The sequence below is a fragment of the Oryx dammah genome, unplaced genomic scaffold (genome assembly GCF_014754425.2).
Source record: "Oryx dammah isolate SB20612 unplaced genomic scaffold, SCBI_Odam_1.1 HiC_scaffold_27, whole genome shotgun sequence".
Lineage (NCBI taxonomy): Eukaryota > Metazoa > Chordata > Mammalia > Artiodactyla > Bovidae > Oryx > Oryx dammah.
The window spans coordinates 29,500,061-29,523,651 of NW_024070211.1; the positions used below are offsets into that span (position 1 = coordinate 29,500,061).

The window sequence follows — 23,591 nt, forward strand, 5'->3', positions numbered from 1 at the left end:
GTGACCCTGTGGACTGTAGCCCACCAGGCTCCTCTGTCCATTGGGTTCTCTAGGCAAGAAGGCTGGAGTGTGTTGCCATTCCTTTCTCCAGGGGATCTTCCTGGCCCAGGAGTCGAAGCTGGTTCTTTACTGTTTGAGCCACCAGGGAACTCCTACTGAGTAACCATAATTCGGATAAGACTCCTTGAGCAGTCAGGGGATATGATCTCATACCATGGAGCTACAAGAGTCCTCATCAACTGTCTTTAGTATTGAAGTCTAGCTGCATAAGCATTGTAGAGAGGGTCACCTAGACTCAGCCCCTTCTTCTGAAGTGCTCAGAACTTGGGCCCACCAAGTCATCGTAGTGGTTGGAAGGAAAGGGCAAAGAACCTCAAGCTTCCCCTCAAACCCACCAAACCAGATGCCCTGGGGAGTAACTGGTACTCCTGCACCCTGTCAGTGAGAAGGTACTACATATTAATATAATCTCTTTGGGAAATAAAACTGCCATTTCTTAAAACTTAAACATATACCTACCACACCTTGTCATTTCATACCTAGGTATTTACCCAAGAGGAATAACGGCATATCTCTACACAAATATATGTACATAGGTAATGAGAAGAAACTTACTTGTAATAACCTCAAATTGGAAACAACCCAAGTATCAGCAACAGATGAATGTGTAAACTAATTCAGTATATCCATGCAGTGGAATACTACTCAGCAGTATTTTATGACAAAATAATTATGCTTTTGAACTGTGTGTTGGAGAAGACTCTTGAGAGTCCCTTGGACTGCAGGGAGATCCGACCAGTCCATCCTAAAGGAAATCAGTCCTAGGTGTTCATTGGAAGGGTTGATGTTGAAGCTGAAACTCCAATACTTTGGCCACCTGATGGGAAGAGCTGACTCATTTGAAAAGATCCTGATGCTGGGAAAGATTGAGGGCAGGAAGAGAGGGGGACGACAGAGGATGAGATGGTTGGATGGCATCACTGACTCGATGGACATGGGTTTGGGTGGACTCTGGGAGTTGGTGATGGACAGGGAGGCCTGGCGTGCTTCGGGGATGGGGTCGCAAAGAGTCGGACATGACTGAGCGACTGAACCGAACTGAACTGAATTATGCCGAGTGAAAGAAGGCAGATAATACAGAGTGTATACTGTATGATTTTTTTTGTACAAAATTCTAGAAAATGCAAACTAGTCTCTAGTGACAGAAAGCAAGTAAGTAGTTGCCTGGGAATGAAGAGAGGTTGGGGGTAGAGATGACTAAGGGCACAAGGAAACTGAGGCTGATGGATGATATGTCTGTTATTTTGAATACAGTGATGGCTTCAGGGTGTATATTAAAGTCAAAACTCATCAGATTTTATATAAAGTGTATTATATGTTAATAGTACCTGAAGAAAGCTGATAAAAATAAATACAACATAGACCCCCAAGCAGACTCCAGACAGGAAGCTCCCCTGTGTTGTGAAGGGTAGGCTGACTGAGGAATGAGTGTGGAGGGGAGACACCTGGGCCAGCAGGTCTTATTGGACAAGACGTTCTGAGCCGGAGGGGCTTTAGACCAAGATGGCGCCCACTCTCTCATGTTACGAGAAAAGTGTGACAGCTCTGCCAAAGTCACCCAGCTCATCAGTGGGAGATGCAGGGTTAGAACCTCTTTCCTGACTGCCACCCCGGCTCCTTCCACCTGCCACACCACGGTCTGTCCACTCAAGTGCTGTCTGCCTTAGACGACAGGATTGGTCAGACCAGAGGGCCGCCAAGGGTCAAGGGGAGGGGTCAGGTGGGATGGAACAGCCAGTCCTGGACGGGTCTCGGTCAGAGAACCTGGGCGTCTCTCCTCTGGGAGCAGGGTGGGCAGTGGCGCTCTCTCTTCTTGTAATCCACAGAGCAGGCATGGCAAACCAGGCCTCCGCAGAGCCTGGGGAGCAGAGGCAGGAGAGTGGGTGCACGTGGGTGCGTACGGGGGATGGGTCATGAAGTTCAAGCATCTTTGTGTCTGTCTCTGCATTTCTCATCTTCTGGCTGAACGGCCCTGGGTCTATCTCAGGAGGACGTCTCTTTCCTAAAAGGTGTCTGATGCCCACCCTTCCAGGGTCCTCCAAGTGGCAGGTTCTCCTGATGGCCCACGGCCCTTTCTCTTGCTGTCTGCCCTCTCACCATGTTCCCAGGGCAAGGTGAGGAGGGCAGCTTCCTTTGGACAGGAACTCTCTTCCCAGATGAGATTAGCGGGTCGATTAATCAGTCAGCTCCTGGAAGGGTCACCCAGTTCCTTCTTGCAGAGGCCATTCCTTGTCTGCCCCCTTTCTACAGTTCTTGCTCATGTCTCTGCCACGTATTGGGTAAAGTGAGTGGCCAGCTTCAAGCGGCCTTTCACAGATGCCTAGTTCCTGTGTCCCTCCCTTCTCTGGAGTGGGCACGGGGCTGTGGGCTGGTGGAAACTGGGCTGTCCCAAAGGAAGGATGCTGTACCCCACCCGTTACCTGCATGGGTACCGCCGAGACAACCGGCTAAAGATCTTGCTGCAGACGACACAGCATCCAGGGGCCATGGACGAGAGATGCTGGACTTTCTGCCACAGGATGTCTTTCTCTCTGATGGGCAAGTGGAGGTGGGGACGCACACAGACAGAGAGAGGGAGAAGAAGACGATAGAGGAAGAGAGAAAGATGAGGATGCACAGATGGAGAGATAAACAGATACACAGGGACAAAGAAGAGGGAGAGACAGGGAAAAATAGAGGAGTCACACAGAGATATACACAGAGAGAGACAAAAAGAGGTGAGAAACAGCGGAGCAGAAAGACAGAGAGCCAGAAACGGAGAGGGAGACAAGAAGGGAAAGAGGTACAGGCATTCAGAGAGAGAGAGGAAGTCAGGGAGTTGGAGCAGGAGACAGACACACAGAGAAGGAGACAGGGAGATCAACGTGGAGGGAGAAAGACACAGGGGAAAAACGCAGAGACAGACAGGGACAGAGTCACAGACAGGAAGCAGGATGGAGAGGCCAAGAAAGAGATGCAGTGAGGGAGAAAGACACAGACAGATGAAGAGACAGAGACACACACACACATTAGAGATCGGTGAGTCTCCAGTTTTTCTGGGAAGATGGACGATGACACCCAGGCTCCCTTCACCCAACTTAATCTTGACCCATTATTTAAGAATCTGTTCATATCCCACCTCCTCTAAGAAATGCTCCCTGATCCTGGAGGCCCCCAGGGGGCTCTTGCCCCAGCTTCCTAAAGCATATAATGCCTATTATTTTTATTTGGCACTCAGTACAAACTGCCTTGTAGTTATGTATGTTCATACTCCCCCAAAACTATCCTGTTTTTTTTTTTTTTTAAGAATGTTTAGGAATGTGGGTTGCTTAACTTTTTTACCAAAATGACACACAGAGGCATGATAAACACTGAACAGTCCAGAAGGAATTATATCAAAAGGAAATCGATATGCCTCCTTCCCATTCTCAGTGGCAAACCACTTCTTACATCCTTTAGGTTTTTTTCCTTGATATTACTTCCATGTTTAATTAATACGCTCATATTCTTCCACCTTGATTTATCAAGAGAGAGTATCTTTCATAGAGCTCCTTGATATCACAGGATACAGCTTATTTATTACTATCCTTGCTAACTCCTCCTTCCTCTCAATGTAATTTTATCTCCATTTTTTTTCCTTTATTGGTTACTACTGGAGTTTTATAGAACGTACCCACCCATTTATTTCTCACTCATGCTATTAACTATAGACAGCATCATACGACTGCCATTCTGTAATAAGATGGTGCCAGCATCCTTTGTCTTCAGCGCTCCTCCTTCTCCACCTCCTAATTTGTCATCTACTCCTGAAACATCCAATATGGTAGCCATTAGCCATATGCGGACATTTAGGGATATGTTTAACTTTTTATGTTATTATTATTTTTATTGCATGAAAGATACTTTAAATTCTACAGTACTTTACAATTTTCAAAAGTTTCACATACACGATAACCCCATAATAACTTCCTTTAAAAAAATCCCTTAGATTGCCCCTCCCTCCTTTCCTTTCTTCACTGATAACCACTAGTTTGTTCTCTATAGCTGTCAGCTTGCTTCTTTTTTTATTCACTAGTTTGTTGTATTTTTTAGATTCCACACATAAGTGATATCAGGTGTTTATTTAACTTAAAGTTAAATAAAGTTAAAACTTCATTTTCTCAGTTGCACCAGTCAACATTTGAGGTACTCAGTTGCTACATGGGACTAATAGCTACCATATTGGACTGGGCAAATGCAGAACGTTTCCATCTTCACAAGTATTCCTGTTGGATCCTATTATATACTTGACACTGTTTAGGTAGTAACATTTGCTGCTGCTGCTGCTAAGTTGCTTCAGTCGGGTCCGACTCTGCGACCCCATAGACGGCAGCCCACCAGGCTCCCCCGTCCCTGGGATTCTCCAGGCAAGAACTGGAGTGGGTTGCCATTTCCTTCTCCAATGCATGAAAGTGAAAAGTGAAAGTGAAGTTGCTCAGTTGTGTCCAACTCCTATTGACCCCATGAACTGCAGCCTATCAGGCGCCTCTATCCATGGGATTTTCCAGGCAAGAGTACTGGAGTGGGTTGCCATTGCCTTCTCTGAGTAACATTTAGGTTTGTTCTATAACTGTAATTATTTTCTGTGTACCTTTAGATTGATTCTAACATTGAAAATAATCAATGAGCAGTATTTACATTATTAGACAATACATAAACATATTGCATCACCTGGAGCTGTGTTCTGTGATATTTCCTTTCTTGGAAATTTTTTGTTTTTCTGGAACTTTCTAATTACTTTTCTTTGCTCCTTGCATCGAACATGGCCTAATCCTTACCCAGCCCCTTCTTCATCATCTCAGATACTCTGTTGAAGCTTTTTCCCTCCTGAGACCTCCCTCCTGGGCCCTCCATGCTTCTGCTGTAGTCTGAACTGACTACTTCCTGGGCTCGCTGCCCACTTGTCATCTTGGGAATTCCCTTTCCTTTCCTCATGGGCTGGAGCTACTATTCCTGAGTTCCACATCTTCTCCTTTCTTGGCTTACTTCCTTGTTTCTCTGGAGCACATCCTTAATTAACTTCCGAAGAAAGTCTGTGTGGGAGGTGAATTTTATGTAACCTGTCTATCTGAAAAATGATAGACATTGCTTCATAATTTGGCTGGATGTAGAATTCGAGGGCAAAAGCCAGTTTTTCTTAGAACTTGAAAGCCTTACACCATTGAGTCTTAACCATTGAACCCTACGTCACTGAACCCTTAAAATTTGTTGGGTTCTATTTCTTTTATAAGTGGACCTATCTTTTAGGATATTCTCCTTATCTTTGTTTTAATGAAATTTCACAATGATGTATCTAGATGTCGTTTACTCTGCCCCTTTCCTTTATTATGCTGGTTGCTCAGTGAAATCTTTAAATCTGAGGAACAACTCCCATCAGAACTGGGAAAGCATCTCATATTTTTATTGGATAATCACCTCCTTTTTATTCTCTCCTTTTTTGGAACTCCTGTCAGTTGGAGAAGTTATTAGAACACCTGGATTGATTCTCTGTGTTTCTTTTTCTCTCATGCCTTCATTTATCTGTGCTTTCGTTATACTTTCTGAGAGACTGCCTCGTCTTTCTTTTCCAATCCGAGTGAATTCAAACATTTCAGTAATCATATTTTTAATTTCCGAGAATGTTTCTCATCTTTTGATGGTTGCTTTTCATAGCTTCATGGACGATGGATCTTTTTTGTTTGTTTATCTTTGTCACTCCCCTTTATTTTCTAAGCCCTCCTCAAATGTCTGGGGATCCTCGATTGTCATTTCATGTTTAAGAAAGAGGTGATAAAAGCTGTTAGGGCTCCAGGGCGTAGATGGGGATGGCTGACTAGTAGCCTAACTTTAGGGCATATTGGGCAGGGAGCTACCTGCCACATCCACTTTTAATTATTTGCCTGATGATAGACTCCTCACTCTTAGATGTTCTGTAGTTGGGGAGGCAGGTAGAAAGTACTGTACATTGTACACAGCACAGCTATGCAGAGCAGGCTGTACACTGCTCTTTCTAATGACTTTATCAGTAAAATTTCCCAGTTTCTGCCCCTCATCTCCCTTCTGCCATCTGTGTTCTTGGTGTCTCTGGGCCCTGGAGTACTAACTTGGGCTAAATTCAGTATCCACTTCTCCATCTATTCTCTGGCTTCTGGAAATTAATTATTATCTCTCACTTGTGGTTGGCTCCTCCAACTTTCTCTCTGTTTTATTCCTTTACAATCATTCTAGTAAGATCTCAGGATAGAGGCTGGATAATATGTGGTCACCTGATGTGAAGAGCTGACTCATTTGAAAAGATCCTGATGCTGGGAAAAGATGGAAGGCAGGAGAAGAAGGGGATGACAGAGGATGAGATGGTTGGATGGCATCAATGACTCAATGGACAGGAGTTTGAGTAAACTCTGGGAGTTGGTGATGGACAAGGAGGCCTAGCGTGCTGCAGAACATGGGGTCGCAAAGAGTTGGACACGACTGGGTGACTGAACTAACTAACTAACTAATGTGTGGTCAGTCTACCATCTTGACACAGAAGTCAACCTTCTTGCTCCACCTTCCTTTTGTTTTGGCTTAGGGCCATGTCTTCCATAATGCTTCTGGGGGAGACACTGTACTATGTGGTTTGGGACCTTGTGATTAATTTCTTTAGCACTAGGAAAAACATTTGTCTCTCTTGGTGAACTGGTATTGCTCCTTTGAATGGATGGTGAAACTTTCTGCATTTCTCTTTTTCATCCTGCTACCAAGATGTTCAGAGTTAAGTTTTAAACCTGATACTTCAAGAGTATCTTTTTCATCTTTCAGGAAATCTTCTATTTTCTTTAACAATCATATGTATCTCCCTCCCTCTGTCTATCCGTCTTATTGTTAGCCACCTTAAATTCTTTTGTGAGATATATAGCTAATTTTTTATCAGCTTCTTCCCAGTTGACAGCTCCTCAGGGGAGATTATGCCTTAAATCCTTCTTTCTTTCCTGGCTGATCTCTCCCTTGTCTCACCTTTAATCACCTGGATTTTGTGCAGGAGGATTTGTTTCTAGATGACCCCTCAGAAGCCTTCCAGTTCTAAGGGAACCTGAGTCCAACAGGCTCATATTTGCTGAACGAGGTGAGAGAACACTGTGTATCTGGGAATTATTTCCTCACTGGACCGAAGGGTAGGAAGCAGGTTTTACGCATTTCCTTCTATCCTTCAGTGAGTTTAATGGTTTGGGATGAATTCCAGCCTCTGGAACCCAGGGCAGCTGACCCAGGACAGGCCACGGGCCCAGTAGTCTGAGGAAGTCCAGCATGCAGGCAGGTATAGGACACGAGATTACTTCCAGTTAACCTCTGGGCTTCCTTCCCTTCTCCTAACCTGGGTTGCTGTGTGTGTTTGTCGGGGTTGGAGGGGAGCTTGCCTTAGAGGCAGAGGACTCTATGAAATTTTACGCTGTGTGTCCTTGGTGGCCAAGTCAGCCTCTCTGACCCTCAGTTTTCTCATCTGTGACATGGGGATAACAGCAGAGGTGGCTGAAAGAAGGAAATGAGTTGGTATACCCAAAGATCCAGAGGGCATGCCTGATACCATGCCCTCTGCTGCACCCCACCCCGGGGTCCCGCCCTTACTGAATCAGCTCCAGCACCCGGCTCTTCATGGCTCGCACCAGGTCCCGCTGTCCGCCAAGCTCCTCCTCATACACGGCGTGCTTCCTTTCAGCCTCCCGTTGCTTCTGCTCCAGCTCCGCCTGCAGCCGGGCCCTCTCCTCCTGACACCTGGGCACAGAGGAGGGCTGAGTTCTGAGGGGATGGCGCAGCATCTGGGTCTGAGCCGGGCTGAGTGACCGGAGCCCTGCCCGGGAAGCTGGCGGTGCCCCCACGGCTGAAGTGCACACACACACCACACATTCACAACACTGCACACACACACCACATATAACACGCAACCACAACACATACAGGCACACACACATACACTGAACACACTCACAACATAGCACACACACGCTACACACTGTACACACACACCACATAACACCCCCCATACCACACAATCACAACACAGCACACACACGCTACACACTATACACACACACCACATAACACCCCCCACACCACACAATCACAACACTGCACACACACACCATGTCTAACACATATTTGCAACACATACAGGGACACACGCCACACTAGACACTACACACACGTACACTGAACACACAACATAGCACACACACGCTACACACTATACACACACAACACATAACACCCCACACAACACCCCTCATACCACACATCCACGACACAGCACACCCACACCACATATAACACAAATTCACCACATATGCAGGCACACACCACACTAGAAAGCACACACACACACACCACACACACTCACTACACAGCACACACACTACAGACACCCCACACACAACACCCCACACACCATACATTCGTAACACGGCACACACATAGCACATATAACACACAATCTCAACGCATACAGGCCCACACACCACACTAGACACCACACACACATACACTGAACATACTTACAACATAGTGCACACGCACTACACACTGTATACACACCCCACACACCATACACTCACAACAGAGCACACACACACAGCACATACAACACACAGTCACAACACATATAGGCACACACACCACACTAGACGCCACACACACATAGCACACAGTACACACACACTCCATACACAACACCCCCCACACCATACACTCACAACACAGCACACACACACACCACATATAACACACAGTCACAACACACAGGTGCACACACACCACACTAGATGCCACACACATACACTGAACATACTTAGAATATAGTGCACACACAGTACACACTGTATACACACCCCCCACACCATACACTCACAACAGAGCACATACACACACCACATATAACACACAGTCACAACACATACAGGTACACACACCACACTAGATACCACACACACATAGCCCACACTACAGACACCCCCCAGACAACATCCCACACACCATACACTCACAACACAGCACACATACACACTACATATAACACACACTACATATAACACACAGTCACAACACGTACAGGCCCACACACCACACTAGACACCACACACATAGCCCACACTACACACACACACTACATATAACACACAGTCACAACACATACAGGCCCACACACCACACTAGATGCCACATACACATAGCCCACACTACACACACACGCCCTATACACAACACCCCACACATCATACATTCACAACAGAGCACACACACACACTACATATAACACACAGTCACAACACATACAGGCACACACACCACACTAGACACCACACACACATAGCCCACACTACACACACACGCCCTATACACAACACCTCACACACCATACATTCACAACACAGCACACAGACCACATACAACACACATTTACAACACACAGGCGCACACACACCACACTAGATGCCATACACACACACACCACACACTCACAACACAGCACACACACACTACACATATACCACATACATCACATGTACCGATACCACACCCCACTAGACATACACACAATACAACACATCACACACTTAAACTTGCACATCACAACATACATTGCACACATGCACATAACATGTACACCACACACACCGCGTGCATACTTCACACATACTCACAACACATCACACACCAACAACTCCTACGACGTCACATACTCTCACCACCCAACACACACATCACACCAATCAAAGCACTGTGTGACCGGACACCTGCAGACTGACTCATCAACCGGTCAGAGCCATGAAAACAGGGTCTAGCCTTGCGTGTTCTTTAGAGAGAACGAGCCAATATTTTCAACTGTTTTCCTCCTTTCTCTCTCTCTTTAACATTTTCATTTTAAAGTAGCATTTTCTGGAAAGGCATGCTCACAATCTTGGCTGGTCTCTGGGGGCTGGCGGGTGCCTGGGAGCCCAGGCTGGATGGGCAGCACCAGCTGAAAACAACTGCGGTATTTGGGGAGAGCAGTAAGTGATGTAGGATTTGAAGTGACTTTTTGGCTTTAAAATATTTTGAAAAATTGCATTACATTGTCTTTTCAGTTAAAAAAAAAGTCATATTAAACATATGGTTTCTTAAATTTCTGTTTCAGTTTGGGCTTGGAAACTCCTCAGTTCTATTCTTGCCTTTTCCTTTTGTCTTGGTGGCTTCCTAGAAGTTTCTAAGAAATCTAATGGACTGGAAATAAAAAGGTCCTAGCTCCAGGCCCCCACCTTTTACTCCATTGTTCAGACAGGTGGGTGTTGTAATGGTGGTGTCTACTCTATGACCTCTGGGTGTGTGTGTGTGTGTGTGTGTGTGTGTGTGTGTGTACCCATGCCCCTAAGGGAAGAGGCTTGACAATGAATTGAGTTATTAATTTAAGAATTTCTGCCATAGCATGCTGCAGGGAGGAAAACTGGGTGGGCCAGACACCAGACAACAGCTAGCCACCAAAAGCCAGAAAGGCCAGTCCCTGCAGCCATAGGGAAGAGTGACTTAACAAACATTCGAGTCCTCAGCCTCTTCATTTCTTAGTATTAGGATCTCATTTTCCTAAGCTAAATTACATGCCCAGTGATCCCAGGGCCTCTGGTGGGGCAGCGCAGGCCCTAATGTGACCACTGCGGTTAGTCAGTGTCTTTGGGGTTAGAGGGAACATTTATTAAGCACCTGTTATTAAGTCACTTCAGTTGTGTCCGACTCTTTGTGACCCTATAGACTGTAACCCGCCAGGCTCCTCTGACCATGGGATTCTCCAGGCAAGAAATTAAGCACCTACTGTGTGCCAATGACTGTGTTAGGTGCCAGGAATACAGCAATGCCTAAGGTTCTTGGTGGAGCTTATAGCATGTTTGGGCCAGTGGTCAAAATGAGTGATGGACCAATAAGATAATTAAGTGTGTGAAGATGACAGGAGTGGCAGAGCTGCAGAGCTGAGGGAGCACTCAGGAGGTCTTCTTAGACAGGGTGACCTTTAAGCAGATCTGAAAGACAAGGAAGCAGCCTTGCAGAGCCCGAGAAAGGGACATGCCAAGTTCTGCAAGTTGGGAAGAACTTGGCTTGTTTGAGGAAATGAAAGAAGGACGTACAAAACAATTGGGCTGGCCAAAAAGTTTGTTTGGGTTTTTTATAAGCTGTAATGGGAAAACCTGTATGAGCTTTTTGGCCAACCCTATACAGGGGGTGGGGTGGGGTGGGGAGGCAGGAGGCAAGGCGGGAGGCAGGCAGCATCCTCAGTGCTCCAGGAGGAGTGGACTTTGATCTCAGTGCCATGGAAACCACTGAAGCATTTTAAGTATTTAAGGGCTTCCCTCCACAGCTCAGTCTGTAAAGAATCTGCCTGCAATGCAGGAGAATCGGGTTCAATTCCTGAGTCGGGAAGATCCCCTGGAGCAGGAAATGGCAACCCACTCCAGTATTCTTGCCTGGAGAATCCTATGGACAGAGAAGCCGGGCAGGCTACAGTCCATGGAGTCGCAAGAGTCGAACACGACTTAGAGACTAAACCACCACCACCACCGACACTCCTAGGGCAGGAAGTGTCCTCTCTTAACACGGAGGGAATTAAAGTCTATTGAGAATCTACTATGTGCCTGGCACTGGGCTTAGTGCTTTATAGCCTTGCTTCATTGAACTTTCACAAATTTATGGGACAGGTCATATGATCAGCACTTTATAGGAAAGAAAACAGACCTTTAGAGAGAGAGTAGCACTCGCCCAGGGTCACTCAACTTGATAAGTGGAGGGAGAAGAGATCTGAGAGCAGGCCTGCCCAGCTCTAATCTCTTGCCTCCCACACTTGCATGCACGCAGGGCCCTGGTCACCAGTGGTTCGTGGCACCAGGGCTGAGTGGACCGCAGGTAGGAGAGTGGGATGGATCCTTACGGTCCTGCGGCAGCCTCGGGGGAGCTCAGTGCTGCCACCCAAGTTGGGGGCAGAAGGGATATTTACCTAGTTCCCCGTCTGAAGACCTTCCACTCGTCCTTGTCCTAATCCCTTCTGCTTTGAGGTTAACCCAGGGGGCAGATCTGCTTAGAAAGAAGATCTCACAGAGCATCTGAGCTGGAAGAGAGTCAGTCATCTCCTTTTGCAAATCAGGGACCTAAGGCTGAAAAGGGACCCAGGGCCACACAGTCAGAAAGCCAGGAAGCGGGTATGGAAAGCCCAGGTGTATTTTTATAGCCCTGGGTTGGTCTGCTCTGGGGCCTGCTGCGTCTCCCCTGTGAGTATAGCCTGGGGCTCTGCACCCTGCCCATCCTGAGTCCATTCTCCCCACCAGAGCCAGAGCTATCCTTCAGAAACCCAAGTCAGATCATGAGACCCTTCTGTTCACGACTCTGCTTCTCGAGCACGTGGAGACCTCTGCTCTAGCCACATGCCTGCTTGTCCCCAAGCTCACATCTCCTGGGCCTTTGCACCTGCCTGTCCTCCTGATTGGAGAAGGCAATGGAAACCCACTCCAGTGTTCTTGCCTGGAGAATCCCAGGGACGGGGAAGCCTGGTGGGCTGCCGTCTATGGGGTCGCTCAGAGTCAGACACGACTGAAGCGACTTAGCAGCAGCAGCAGTCCTCCTACTTGAAGGACTCCTCTTGAGATACCTGCCTGGCCCAGCTATGCCTGTGGTTGGAATTCTGCTCAAATGTCACCTCTTCAGAGAGTGCCTCCCTGACTCCAATTCTAGATGATTCTCCTCTCTCTCTGGCCCCTGCAGGGCGCATGACTATCTGAAACTGTATTTCTATTTGTCGATCTGTCATCTGTCTCTGCAGGCCTCTGAGAGTAGATGTGCCTGTCCTGTTCCCTGCTGTGCCCTCCCCGCCTGTGGCCACAACAGAGGCAGAGCGAACATTGTTCACTCTCTGGCTGGGCTCCGTGGCCCCTCTCACAGTTGGTGACATACTGTCACCAGCTCGAAGCCCACGGCTCCTTTCCCCGGGGTGTGGGGTCTGAGTTCCTAGCTCCCAGGAGGCTCTTGTCCCGGCCTCTGAAGCTTCTGGTACTCGCCACCCTCATACCAGCGGTTCTCCAGTGGGTCCTCCAGCCCACCCTCTCTCCTCCACTCCACTCAACCACCCGTCCAAAGCTCCACTTGGTGCCTTACAAGGGTCTCGAACTTGGCAGGCTCCAAACCTGAAGCCTGAGCTGTCCCCGCCAGCCTGCTCCTCCACACAGTGATGCTCGCTTTCCAGTTAGTCAGGCCGAAGGCCTGGAGTCATTGTCGACTTCCGTCTTTCTCTTCCACCCCACATCCAGTCCCTTGAGCCTGACTTCAGGATCTAGCTGCTCCCTGTACCCCCATCACTGCTGGTACATCCCAGCTCCCCTTCCTTATCGGTCTCCCTCCTTCCAGCTTGGATCCCCTGTAGACTAGCTCCATGGGGCTGGGGGCATGAATCCTTGAAAACACAGGCCAGCATGGAACAGGCACACCCATGCAGACAGAGGGCAGATTAGTGGTTGTTCAGGGCTAGGAGGCAGAGGAGGGGGGTTGGGCAGTATCTGCTAATGAGTACCAGGTTTCTCTTTGGGGTGATGAAAATATTCTAAAATTGATTGTGGATGCACAACTTTGTGAATACACTAAAAACCCCTGAATTGTTTTTTAAAAGCAGATAAATATATTTTTAATAAGCAGAGTTACATCATGTCCCTCCTTTGCTCAGGAGACTCAGTGGTTCAAAGTCATGCCAAAGCCAAGGTCCTCTGATGACCCACTAGGGTTTCCCGTTACCCACCTGACCTTTTCCTACATCCTCTCTCTCTTTCCCGCCACTGGGGCTATAGTGCTACTCCTGATGCCATGCCCATTCCCACCACAGGGCCTTTGCTCCTGCCGTTCCCTCTGCCTGGAACATTCTTCTATCACATACACAAACGACTCCCTCTCACTTCCTTCAGGTCTTAACTCAAACTTCACCTTTCCAGGGAGGCTTCCCCTGGTGAGGTCACCTCATTTTAAAGTATCACCCCTGTTACTTCCCATTCTTCTCTCCTGCTTTAATTTTTTTCTTCTTAGAACTCATCACAATCTGACATCCTGTGTATTTTATTTGCTTGTATTTATTAACTGCCTCTCCCACTGGCGTGTAAGTGCCACAAGGGCCGGCATTTTGCGTTTTATCCTTGAAAGTATCTTCTCTTTATCTGTCTCTCTCTTTTCCTGTTTGCCTCTCATTTTCCGGTTCCCTGTTGCACAATCTCTCTTTCACCCTCTTGACCATCATAATCATAGCTACTATAGCACATAGAACAGGACTGGCACAGAGTGGGCATGTGGGATGTTTGTAGAATGACTGGGTGATGGATGGGATAATGGGGGCAGGACAGGGGCCTGTTGCTCAGGCAGCAACTGGGGCTGGGTGGTGTTCCCAGAACCTCCCAGCTTCTCCCTGCAGCCTGTCTTGGTCCCCAGAGATGGTCTTGGGTGGGCAAGGCCCCTGCACTCACTTAGGGTCTGAATCATGGGATACTTTGCTGAAAAAGAACACAGAACTCAGCTGAGCATCTCGTGGTAGGAATCCCAGGGGACCTTTTGGCCTTGGCTCCTGGGTCCTAGGCCTCTCTGTGCCTGTTAAGCAGTCAGTAGATGGCTCTGTGATTCACTCTGAATCACAGCTATGCAGGCTCCCCTGGGTTAGGGCAGGTGTCAGCCACGTGGGAGAGGCAAGGCCGGAGGGCAGGCTGAGGCACACAGACACCAAGGGAGAGACACACGGTGAGACTGAGTCAGACCAAGGATGAACTTTGCGTGGTGTCATAATTTAAGAATAAACTGTGACCAAGAACCTAAGAAAATGAAAGCCTGAGGGAGAAAGCAGAGACAAACGTGCACTGTGGACCCCTGAGGTGGAGTGATGATGGGAAGATGAATGTGCTGGTTGCTGAGAGACGGAGAGAAGGGGGCACCGATACACAGCCACAGAGGGTACTGGCTGAGGACTGGCCTGTAGCCCACTGGTTCTGGAGTCAGCTGCAGGGTCTGGATCTCAGCTCCTCTACTAACTAGCTGATGTTGGGTGAGTTGTGTAGCATCTTGGAGCCTTAGCCTCCTCATCTATAAAATGGGGGTTCTTGAAGGACTGATCTCCTGAGGTTGTTAGGAGCAAACACCTGGAAGAATGACAGGGATGTACGTGCTCCGTGATGATAGTTATGATTACGACGTTCAAGAGGGCGAAAGAGAGATCGTACAACAGGGAACAGGAAAAGGAGAGGCGAACCGAGGGAAAGAGGGAGACAGAGAGAGAGTTGGGCAGGAATGTGGTGGAGGGGGGTGCTTCATGGATGGAAAAGAGGGAGGGGAACGCAGAAGAGGCAGCAGCAAGTGGCAAAGGTGAGTGCGGGAAGGGGCTACTTAGGGAGGCCAGCGAGGGAGGGGGCTGGCAAGGGGTAGCAGGAATAGTGCTCTGTATACCTTGGCACCCCGAAGTTGTGCCCTCACAAGGCCTGGTACACGGGAGGTGCTCAGAAGATGCTTCCTGGCGTGACCATGAATGCTAGCCTCCTGTCCCCTGGCCTCCCGGCTCCCACACCTGGCTATGATGCTGGTTGCCTAGGTTACCTGCTGAGCTGCTCCTGCAGTGCCTTCAGCTCCCCTTCCTGCTCCTTCAGCAGCTGCTCCTGGTGCTGGGCTTGCTCCTGGGTTTTCTGCAGGCCATGTCTGAGGCTCTGAGGGCGGGGACAGGGTGAAAGGAAATGGAAGGTGAAGGAGGAGGGCAGAGACCCCAGCCCGGGACTTGACCTGGCAAACACCCCCATGAGACCCCAGGTCATTGAAACAGCCCTTGGGTGGAGCGCAGGACTGGGGAGAGCCCTGGGAGCTACGGTGCCTGGCTGTGCCCCTGGGTGAGCCTGGAGCCATGATTTCTTCCTTCACTAAAAAATCCAAGTCACTGACGGCAAGCACCTGGAAGCCTCTGCCTAGGGAGGATGCTAGAGGAAGGTTTGAAAACAATTTGGGTGACCTCCTGGAAGCCTCTGCCTAGGGAGGATGCTAGAGGAAGGTTTGAAAACAATTTGGGTGACCTCGAGGAGAAGCAGCCACGGGAGCAACGAGGTGGGCGGGGCCTGCAACAGCAGAACTTAGATATTGGGAAGAAATCTGCCAATAAAGAGGGTTATGGAACTTGAGGACAAGCAACTGCCCTGAAGAAATTTTGGGAAGGGATTGCAAACTCAGATGCCTACAGGGGCTGGGCAGGTAGCATGGATGAACAATGTGGGCCTGGTGTGAGGCAATAGGGAGAGGTGGGGATTGTGATAAACTGAAGAATGCATGTTCTTCATGTGATGAACCAAAGAACTTCAAATGGTATCCTCAAATCATAATGGTTCTGTGTGGACCAATGCAAATTAGTCTATGGGCTGGAAGGGCCCAGGGCCACCCTTGAAGACACCTGCCTATGGGCCAGGTTAGAGCAGGGAGCAGAGACAGAGCTCAACTGTTCTCACCTTGACGACATCCTGCAAGGCCTTCTCTGCTTGTTCCTCCCTCCTGGTCATACTGGTCACTCCTGTCTGCTTTTGAGGCTTCTCTGAGGTGGAGTCTTCCTTGGTTCCCAGGCCCTGAAGGACCCAGAGCTCCCCTGGGATACTAGGCACCTTCCCATCCTGCTTTCCCCATGACACTACATCCCCTATTGTCCCTTTGGGGCTGGAGGCCAGCAGTCTATGGATATGACTCCTCTCTGCTTCCCCTTCATGAGTCCCCTCTGTTGTCCTCTGGCCCTCCGCACCCAGCAAAGCTCCCTTGCCCTCAGCCTCTGACCCTACCACCTCCTTCAGGGTCTCTCTGGCCCCCTCCCCCTGTCCCTGGATGGTGGGTGTTGAGTCCTCCAGGCATATCTCTGTCCTTGGAGCTCCTTTCTCCTGGTCTTGCTGAAACCTCTCCCCGTCTAGTTCCCACATGCTTGGGGGGGACCCAAGGTTCCTGGGATCTTCCTTCTTCTTTTCCAAAAAGTGGGGATGATGCTTGTGTTGCTGGGACCTGGGAAGTCCAGCCAACCCGTCTTTCCTGGGTGCATCTTGCAGATAGCCGGCTTGGCTTGTGTGTGGTTCCTCCAGGTGGACTTCTGTGGAGTTCTCATGTGTGGCTGATATCTGCAGAGAAGCCCCAAACCCATCATCACTCTTAGCACCAGCTCACCATCCTGGTGCATGGGAGAAGCCACAGCTCGAATCTAGTGTGTTTGCTAAATATACGAATTCCTGCATCCTCCCACTAGAAGCCTGATTTAGGAGGTCTGGGGTAGGGCCCAGGAATCTGAGTGTTGACAACCTCAGGTGACCCGAGGCCTGGGCTTTCATCTCATCAGAGAGCAATAGTGCTTCTCAATGCCCTTTCCTGCCTCACCTCCAGTCTGCATCTTCCTTCCTCCATTACCTTCATCTTCTGCATCTATTTGATTTCCCCTAAGTCCTTCCCACCACTCTCCTCTGATCTCCCCCCTCCCCCCGAACTTGACTTCCCTGTGTTTCCTTTTTCTGATCTGTAAAATGGGAATAATATCTCCTTACAGGGTTGTGGTGAAAGCTTAAATAGACCAGTAGCCCCTAAGAGTCACCTCTGTCAAGAAGCCTTCTCGGCACTCCCACGTTCCTAGGTGTGTCTGGTCACTACATTTAACTAGTGTTGCAACATGTTCCTTTAGGGTCTATCTCCCTGAAGCTCTGGAACTCCTCAAGGTCTGAGACTGAGATATAGTATCTGCACCCCGGTCCTGGAAGCTGGCGGGGTGGTGGTGCAAAGCGAGCCCATGGAAGGATGAGAACAACAAGCTACTGACTAATTAGTGGGCATGTAGCAGGAGCCTTGCCCTGCGCTGCACCTGGGCTGATGCATCGTCACAACCCCCGCCTCCCCACCATGAGGCAGAACAAGTTTTGTGCCAAGGACTATAGTTAGTAAGGGATGGGGCTGGGATATGAAGCAGGCAATCTGGCTCTTTAGTCACTCTCTGAATTGAATTGACATGTTTGCAAACTGTCCAGCAGAGGTGGTTTCCCTGGGCTGTTTTCTATAAACTTCCAGCCACCCTCCCCAGCCTTCCCTCCTCCCCAGCCCCCAACGACGCCTGCAGGTGCTGCCAGTGGCTCCTTTCTTTCCCTGGTAGATACCCTCACCACCTGAGGAATATAAGCCTATGCTACTGTGGCTCTCGAGGTACACATGTTGGCCTCTCCGTCTTTGTCTGGCTGGGTCAGGCCTCAGTTACTTTTCAACCTGGGGGTCCCAACAGAGATAGAGAAGAGGCAACTAGAGTGAAGGTTGGGAAGAGGCACCTCCTTTGGGGAATCTTTGGTCTTTCTGGGTCTTCTTCCCTGGGTCCGGCTGGAATTAGAGCAGTGGGACCTGAAAGCGAAAGAAGCAGGGAGATGCTAGGTCTCTCTCCAGCAGTGGTCTTGGTCCTCAGATGCAGGACACCCCATCTTTCTAGCCACCCATTCATCCCCCCACCTTCCCGCGTTCCTGCCTTTCCACCCTGACGCATGCATTTCTTCTGTCCATCTACCCATGCATCCCATCTTCCATCCATCCTTCCATTCCATTCCAACATCTACCCCAACAATCCAGCAACTCTTTAATGCAGCATCATGGGACATCCTAAGATGACACTTGGAAGACAGAAGTCTAGGGAGGTGGAGAACAGGGAGTTCAGGGAGCAATAAAGGAGGGAGGAAAAGATGGGGCTAGCGACTGGGGGCTTAGGGTTAGTTTGGGCAGGTGGTGGTACTGGGGGCAGGCATTGAAAAGAAGCTCCCATCCATGCTGCCCCCACTCACTCTGAGAACATGGGCCAGGCCCCATCCAAGTCTGGCCGCTGCAGGTCCAAGTCGAAGGTCATCCCGTTGAGAGCATAGAGGGAGTCCAGGATGTCTTCCCGGAGTTCAGGGCACACCAGAGGGCTCCGGGGGCCATACCACTCCCTGCGTTAACAATGATCCATACCCTTGGCCTTTGGTTCTGGTACTATTGCCACCTCTGACCTCAGAGAATCCACTTCCATGGCACACCATATTGGGATGGTTCTGCAGAACAGGGTTATGGCCCTTGGGGACCAGGAGGCCCAAGCATCACGATGCTACCAGGACTGGGGCTCTAACCTCCCCCTCTGCCCTTTCTTCCTTGACTTTCCCTTTACAACCCTTCCTTTATTTGTCGTTGATATCAAATCATCCTTTTTGGGGTAAAGAGGCTCTTACCCACCTGGTAAGCTCTGGGTTCAGGAGGCAGAGCTGCAGGGACTCGGCCAGTTGTCCGTGGGCAAGGCAGAAGCGGATGAAGGCCCGGCCTTTCCCCAGCGGAGTTTTCAACTGAGAATGCATAGGGGACAAGTGGGCAGATGGAGGTGTTAGGACAGAGGGAACTCAACTGGGACAGAGGGAGAGAAGATGGAATGACTGAATGGTTGATGAGAAAGGGTGTCCTGGGACTCAAGGCTGTGGGAGGAAAGGGAGTGCTGGAGGGGTGCTGAGGGCAGGGCTAATGACAGGTGGGGACCAGGGGAGGGCTCCTATGGTCAGTGGAGCAGGGATGGGTGAGAAGGGGGACCTCGGGCAGGCCTGTGTCCCCTCCAGCCCCCAAGCCATCTTTGTCAAGGGCCTAGGGGCAGGACCTTACCATGCCAAGGCTAGCCTCCCCGCCCCCTGGCCCCGGATACCTTGTCCAGTGAGTGAACGAAGCGGACTGGCTCCGTGTCCCCCCGCTGCTGCCACAGAGCCACACAGAGGAAGTCCCAATAGTCTTTCCGAGGCCTCAGGAAGCTCTTCTGCTCTTTCTGGTCAAACTGGGAGCAAGAAGAGGGAAAGGAAAGTGTGGAAATGCGTCCTGCCAGAACCCACTCTGCCATCCAGCATGCTGAGTGGTCATGTGGTGGCAGAGAAGGGGCTCATGCAGACACAGCCAGCTTAGGGTCCTGGTCCGCCCTAGCTGGCTGTGTGATCAGGAGCAAGCTGCTCGATCTTTCAGAGCCTTTGGTGTTCTCATTCATTCATTCATCGCAGAAATACTCATTGAGTACTTACTATGTTCTGGGCCCCATTTTAAGCCTTGGGGATACAGCAACGAACAAAGTGAATAAGCAAAACATAGTACATTGGATTGCACTGACTGATAAGGAGAAAAAATAAGGTGGAGAAAGGGAATGGATAGTGTGTGGCTTGTGCATGCGTGTGTGAGATGTGTGCGGGGTGTGTGGGTGTGTGATGCGTATGTGTGGTGTGTGCTAAATATGTAGATTAGGGTGGCTCAAGAAAGCCTCACTGAGGAGGTTTTATTCAAGTCCAGATCTGAAGGGAAATGTGCCATCCAAATTTCTGGGTGAGGAGCAGTCTAGGCAGAGGGAACGGCAGGTGCAAAGGCCCCGAGGCCGGTGCTTTCCTGCTGTACTTTAGGAGGAGGCCGGTGTGACTGGCCGGCAGTGCCTGAGGGGCAGACTGGCAGGAGACTGCCTAGGCACACAACATACACCACACACAAACACACCTCACACACACATGCACACTCACACCACACACATCTACACGCACATAGAGAAGTAGGAAGGGGATGTGTGTGGGGGGTTGGGCATGGGCTGGTCATCAAGCACCACAGGAAAAAAAGATTAAACAAGAAAGAAAGTGAAAGTTGCTCGGTTGTGTCTGATTCTTTGCAACCCTATGGACTGTAACCCGCCAGGCTCCTCTGTCCATGGAATTCTCCAGACAAGAATACTGGACTGGGTTACCATTCCCTTCTCTAGGGAGTCTTTCCGACCCAGAGATCAAACCTGGGTTTCCTGAACTGTAGCCAGATTCTTTACCATCTGAGCCATCCAGGGAAGCCCAAATTAAACAAGGTGGGCATATAAAAAGTTTAGCTGGCCACATAGTAGGTGCTCAATAAAAGCTAGTGCTACTGATGATTGAGGCTGTAACCAGTAGCTAGGAGGGCCAGCCTGGGGATATGCATGCCTCTGAAACCTTTGTCTTTAGAGTAGGAGGCTGCCTCCAGCCCCGCCCAAACCTACCCTAGCCTTGCTCTGGTTCACTTCCCTCCAAGAGTGAGGTGAGATGTCCAGAAGGATTTGCCGATTGACAAGAGGAGGCCCCAGTGGCTCAATAGTAAAGAATCTGCAGTGGAAGAGACATGGGTTCAATCCCTGGATCGGGAAGATCCCCTGGAGTAGGAAATGGTAACCCACTCTAGTATTCTTGCCTGGAGAATCCCATTGACAGAGGAGCCTCATGGGCTACAGTCCTTAGGATCGCAAAGAGTCAGACACAAGTGAGTGTGCATGCGCAGTCACAGAGACGGGGTAGTGTGTGGTAACAAAGAGTGGCAGGGGCTCTTCCTTCAACACCTGGGAAAGCCCATTCAGTTACTGGTTATTGGGACCCGGAGGGATGGTAGAGACGGCGAGGGGAGGACCTACCTGCAGCAGAAGCTCCAGGCAGCCACAGAGTCTGTGCAGCTCAGCACTGGCGTCTGTCACCGGCTGCCGCCCAGCCCCGTAGCCTTGAAGGATGGCGGAGACAGCAGCTGTGGGGAGGTCGGTGGACGTCAGACTTCAGAGAGGAGTGGGGCTCCGAGACCCCTCATCTCTCCCCAAGTGCTGTCCCAGGGCTCTCTCTGGACACACTCACCCTTCAGGTCCCTGGTCATCTTGAGGACAGCCCCTTCTTTGGCCATGAGTATCTGAGGGATGTGATTCCTTATGGTCTAGAATACCGGCCTGGGAAAGAGCCTCCGGTTACAGCTGCCCAGAGCTCTCCTCATACAAAGGAAGAATCAGAGCCTAAAGAACAATGTGACGTCTCTGGGGTCACACAGCGAGTCCACTGGTAGGAGAAAACCCCAGCTCCTTCTTTCGGGGCAAGGCGGGAGGAGGATGGTGGGGTTCCCCCACCCTCTCAGGGAGCTGTTCCTGGGAGGCAAGTACTGTGCCCTTGCCTGACACCCTTGTCTCATTCAGTCCCCACAGTAACCCTGGGAGGTTATTAACTCCATTTTATACGAGGAGAGGGGGGCTCAGAGAGGGTGTTCTATCCAAAGTCATCAAACTCTAAGGGATGAAGCTAGAATTTGAACTCAGGTCCCTGTGCCTGCAGAGCCCATGCTCTCAACCCTGACTGACTGTGAGCAGTCCTAAGGGCTTATGTGTGCAAGCCATGTGGATGCTGGGCTGAGAGAGTGAGGCCCTATTCCCCACAGGGGGCCTTGCTCGAACAGTCATCATCCTTGGGACACACATTCATCCTTTCCTGGGCCCCAGCTGAGTGGAAAATGTATGTTCTTTGAGGAAAAGGAGGCAGGAGGGAGAAGCAAGGCAAGACCACAGAGTGGGGGGTGGGGTGGGCTAGAATGCTGGGGTGTGGGCTGTGAGGAGCAGGGTTTTAATCCTGCTGCTCTCTCCCCAGGGAATATCAGCCTGTTTCCCCCCACACAGTGGATCCTGGGGCTCAGAGAGGAAAGATGTGGCCCCTAGGGCCCATGGGCTTATTCTTTGAGCCTGAAGTAAAGGCAGGCACAGGGTGGGAAAGCCACGTGTCTGACGTCACTGGACGTGACTGGAATTTGGGGGTGAGTGGGAATGAAGGAGCGCTGGGACGCAGAGAAGGGGAAGGGAAAACGAAACGAAGGGAAGGTGAGGGAGGCTCAGGGGATGGTATTCAGGGAGCACGGTGCTGAGAATCAAGAGCCCTGCTCCTCCAACCTGGCACTGTTGCGAGCTCACTGTGTGACCTGGGGCACATCTGTCACCTTTCATGGGCCTGGATGTCCCCACCTGTAGACCAAGGGGTTGGATGGAGCGTCTCTGCAGCTCCTTTTACCCCAGATGATCTCGGATCCACAAATACCTAGCTGGAACGCCTCTTCTTCCTCATTTCTATCCAGGATTCCTCTGCCCTTGCTCCTGGCATCACTCCCTTTATCCGACCACCCCCAGAGACCCAGGGGTCTCCTTGCTACTCACCTGGAAAGGCCTGGCTCTTTGGGGCATGGAAAGCTGGGACACTGCAGCCTCAGCCTGTTTTCTGTGACTGAGCGCTCTGTACAGCCTCTCCCAGAGTTTGCTGCCTGGGAAGTGACTCATGCCCAGTCCAGCACCCTGGAGGAAGGGGAAATCTTGGTCAGAGCAGGAGGAACGGAAGACTGTACACAGGGGAGAAGTGGGCACCAGGGCAGATGCTGAGATGGGAGACGGTTCCTCTTAGGCAGAACAGAGGATTCACTAGTTGGCCCAACAGAGATGGGGACCCAGAGGTAGAGGCAACTGCTGCTTTGCCAGTGCTTTGCACGTTCTTTCCGCTTCTCATCAAGGTCACTTGCTCTTGTCTTTCTTCCTTATCGCCACCAGGTGGCACAAAGAGGCTACGATGCTGCCCCCGCGATCGCCGCTGGTCTTCACTGTCACTTAGAGTGTGGTACAGGTGGGGAGAGGAGAACAAGGGTCCCACCACATGTCTCCCTTCTCTTCCCCGTTACTGCTGACCACCAGTGCCATCTCCCCAGTT

At 50.1% G+C, this 23,591-nt stretch overlaps 1 protein-coding gene across 1 annotated transcript; it reads right to left on the reverse strand.

The window, feature by feature from the left end:
* Nucleotides 1–1,141: 1,141 nt before the first annotated feature.
* RUFY4 (RUN and FYVE domain containing 4) lies at nucleotides 1,142–23,162 on the reverse strand. Its single transcript, XM_040228384.1, has 12 exons — nucleotides 23,051–23,162; nucleotides 21,720–21,871; nucleotides 21,509–21,615; nucleotides 19,757–19,882; nucleotides 19,303–19,409; nucleotides 18,879–19,022; nucleotides 18,378–18,447; nucleotides 16,548–17,195; nucleotides 15,658–15,764; nucleotides 7,663–7,809; nucleotides 2,481–2,591; nucleotides 1,142–1,918 (listed from the first exon to the last, which is right to left on the reverse strand). The coding sequence occupies exons 2-12, from the start codon at nucleotides 21,763–21,765 to the stop codon at nucleotides 1,816–1,818; spliced, it is 1,716 nt and encodes a 571-aa protein (XP_040084318.1). The 5' UTR covers nucleotides 21,766–21,871; nucleotides 23,051–23,162; the 3' UTR covers nucleotides 1,142–1,815.
* Between the last annotated feature and the right edge of the window lie 429 nt (nucleotides 23,163–23,591).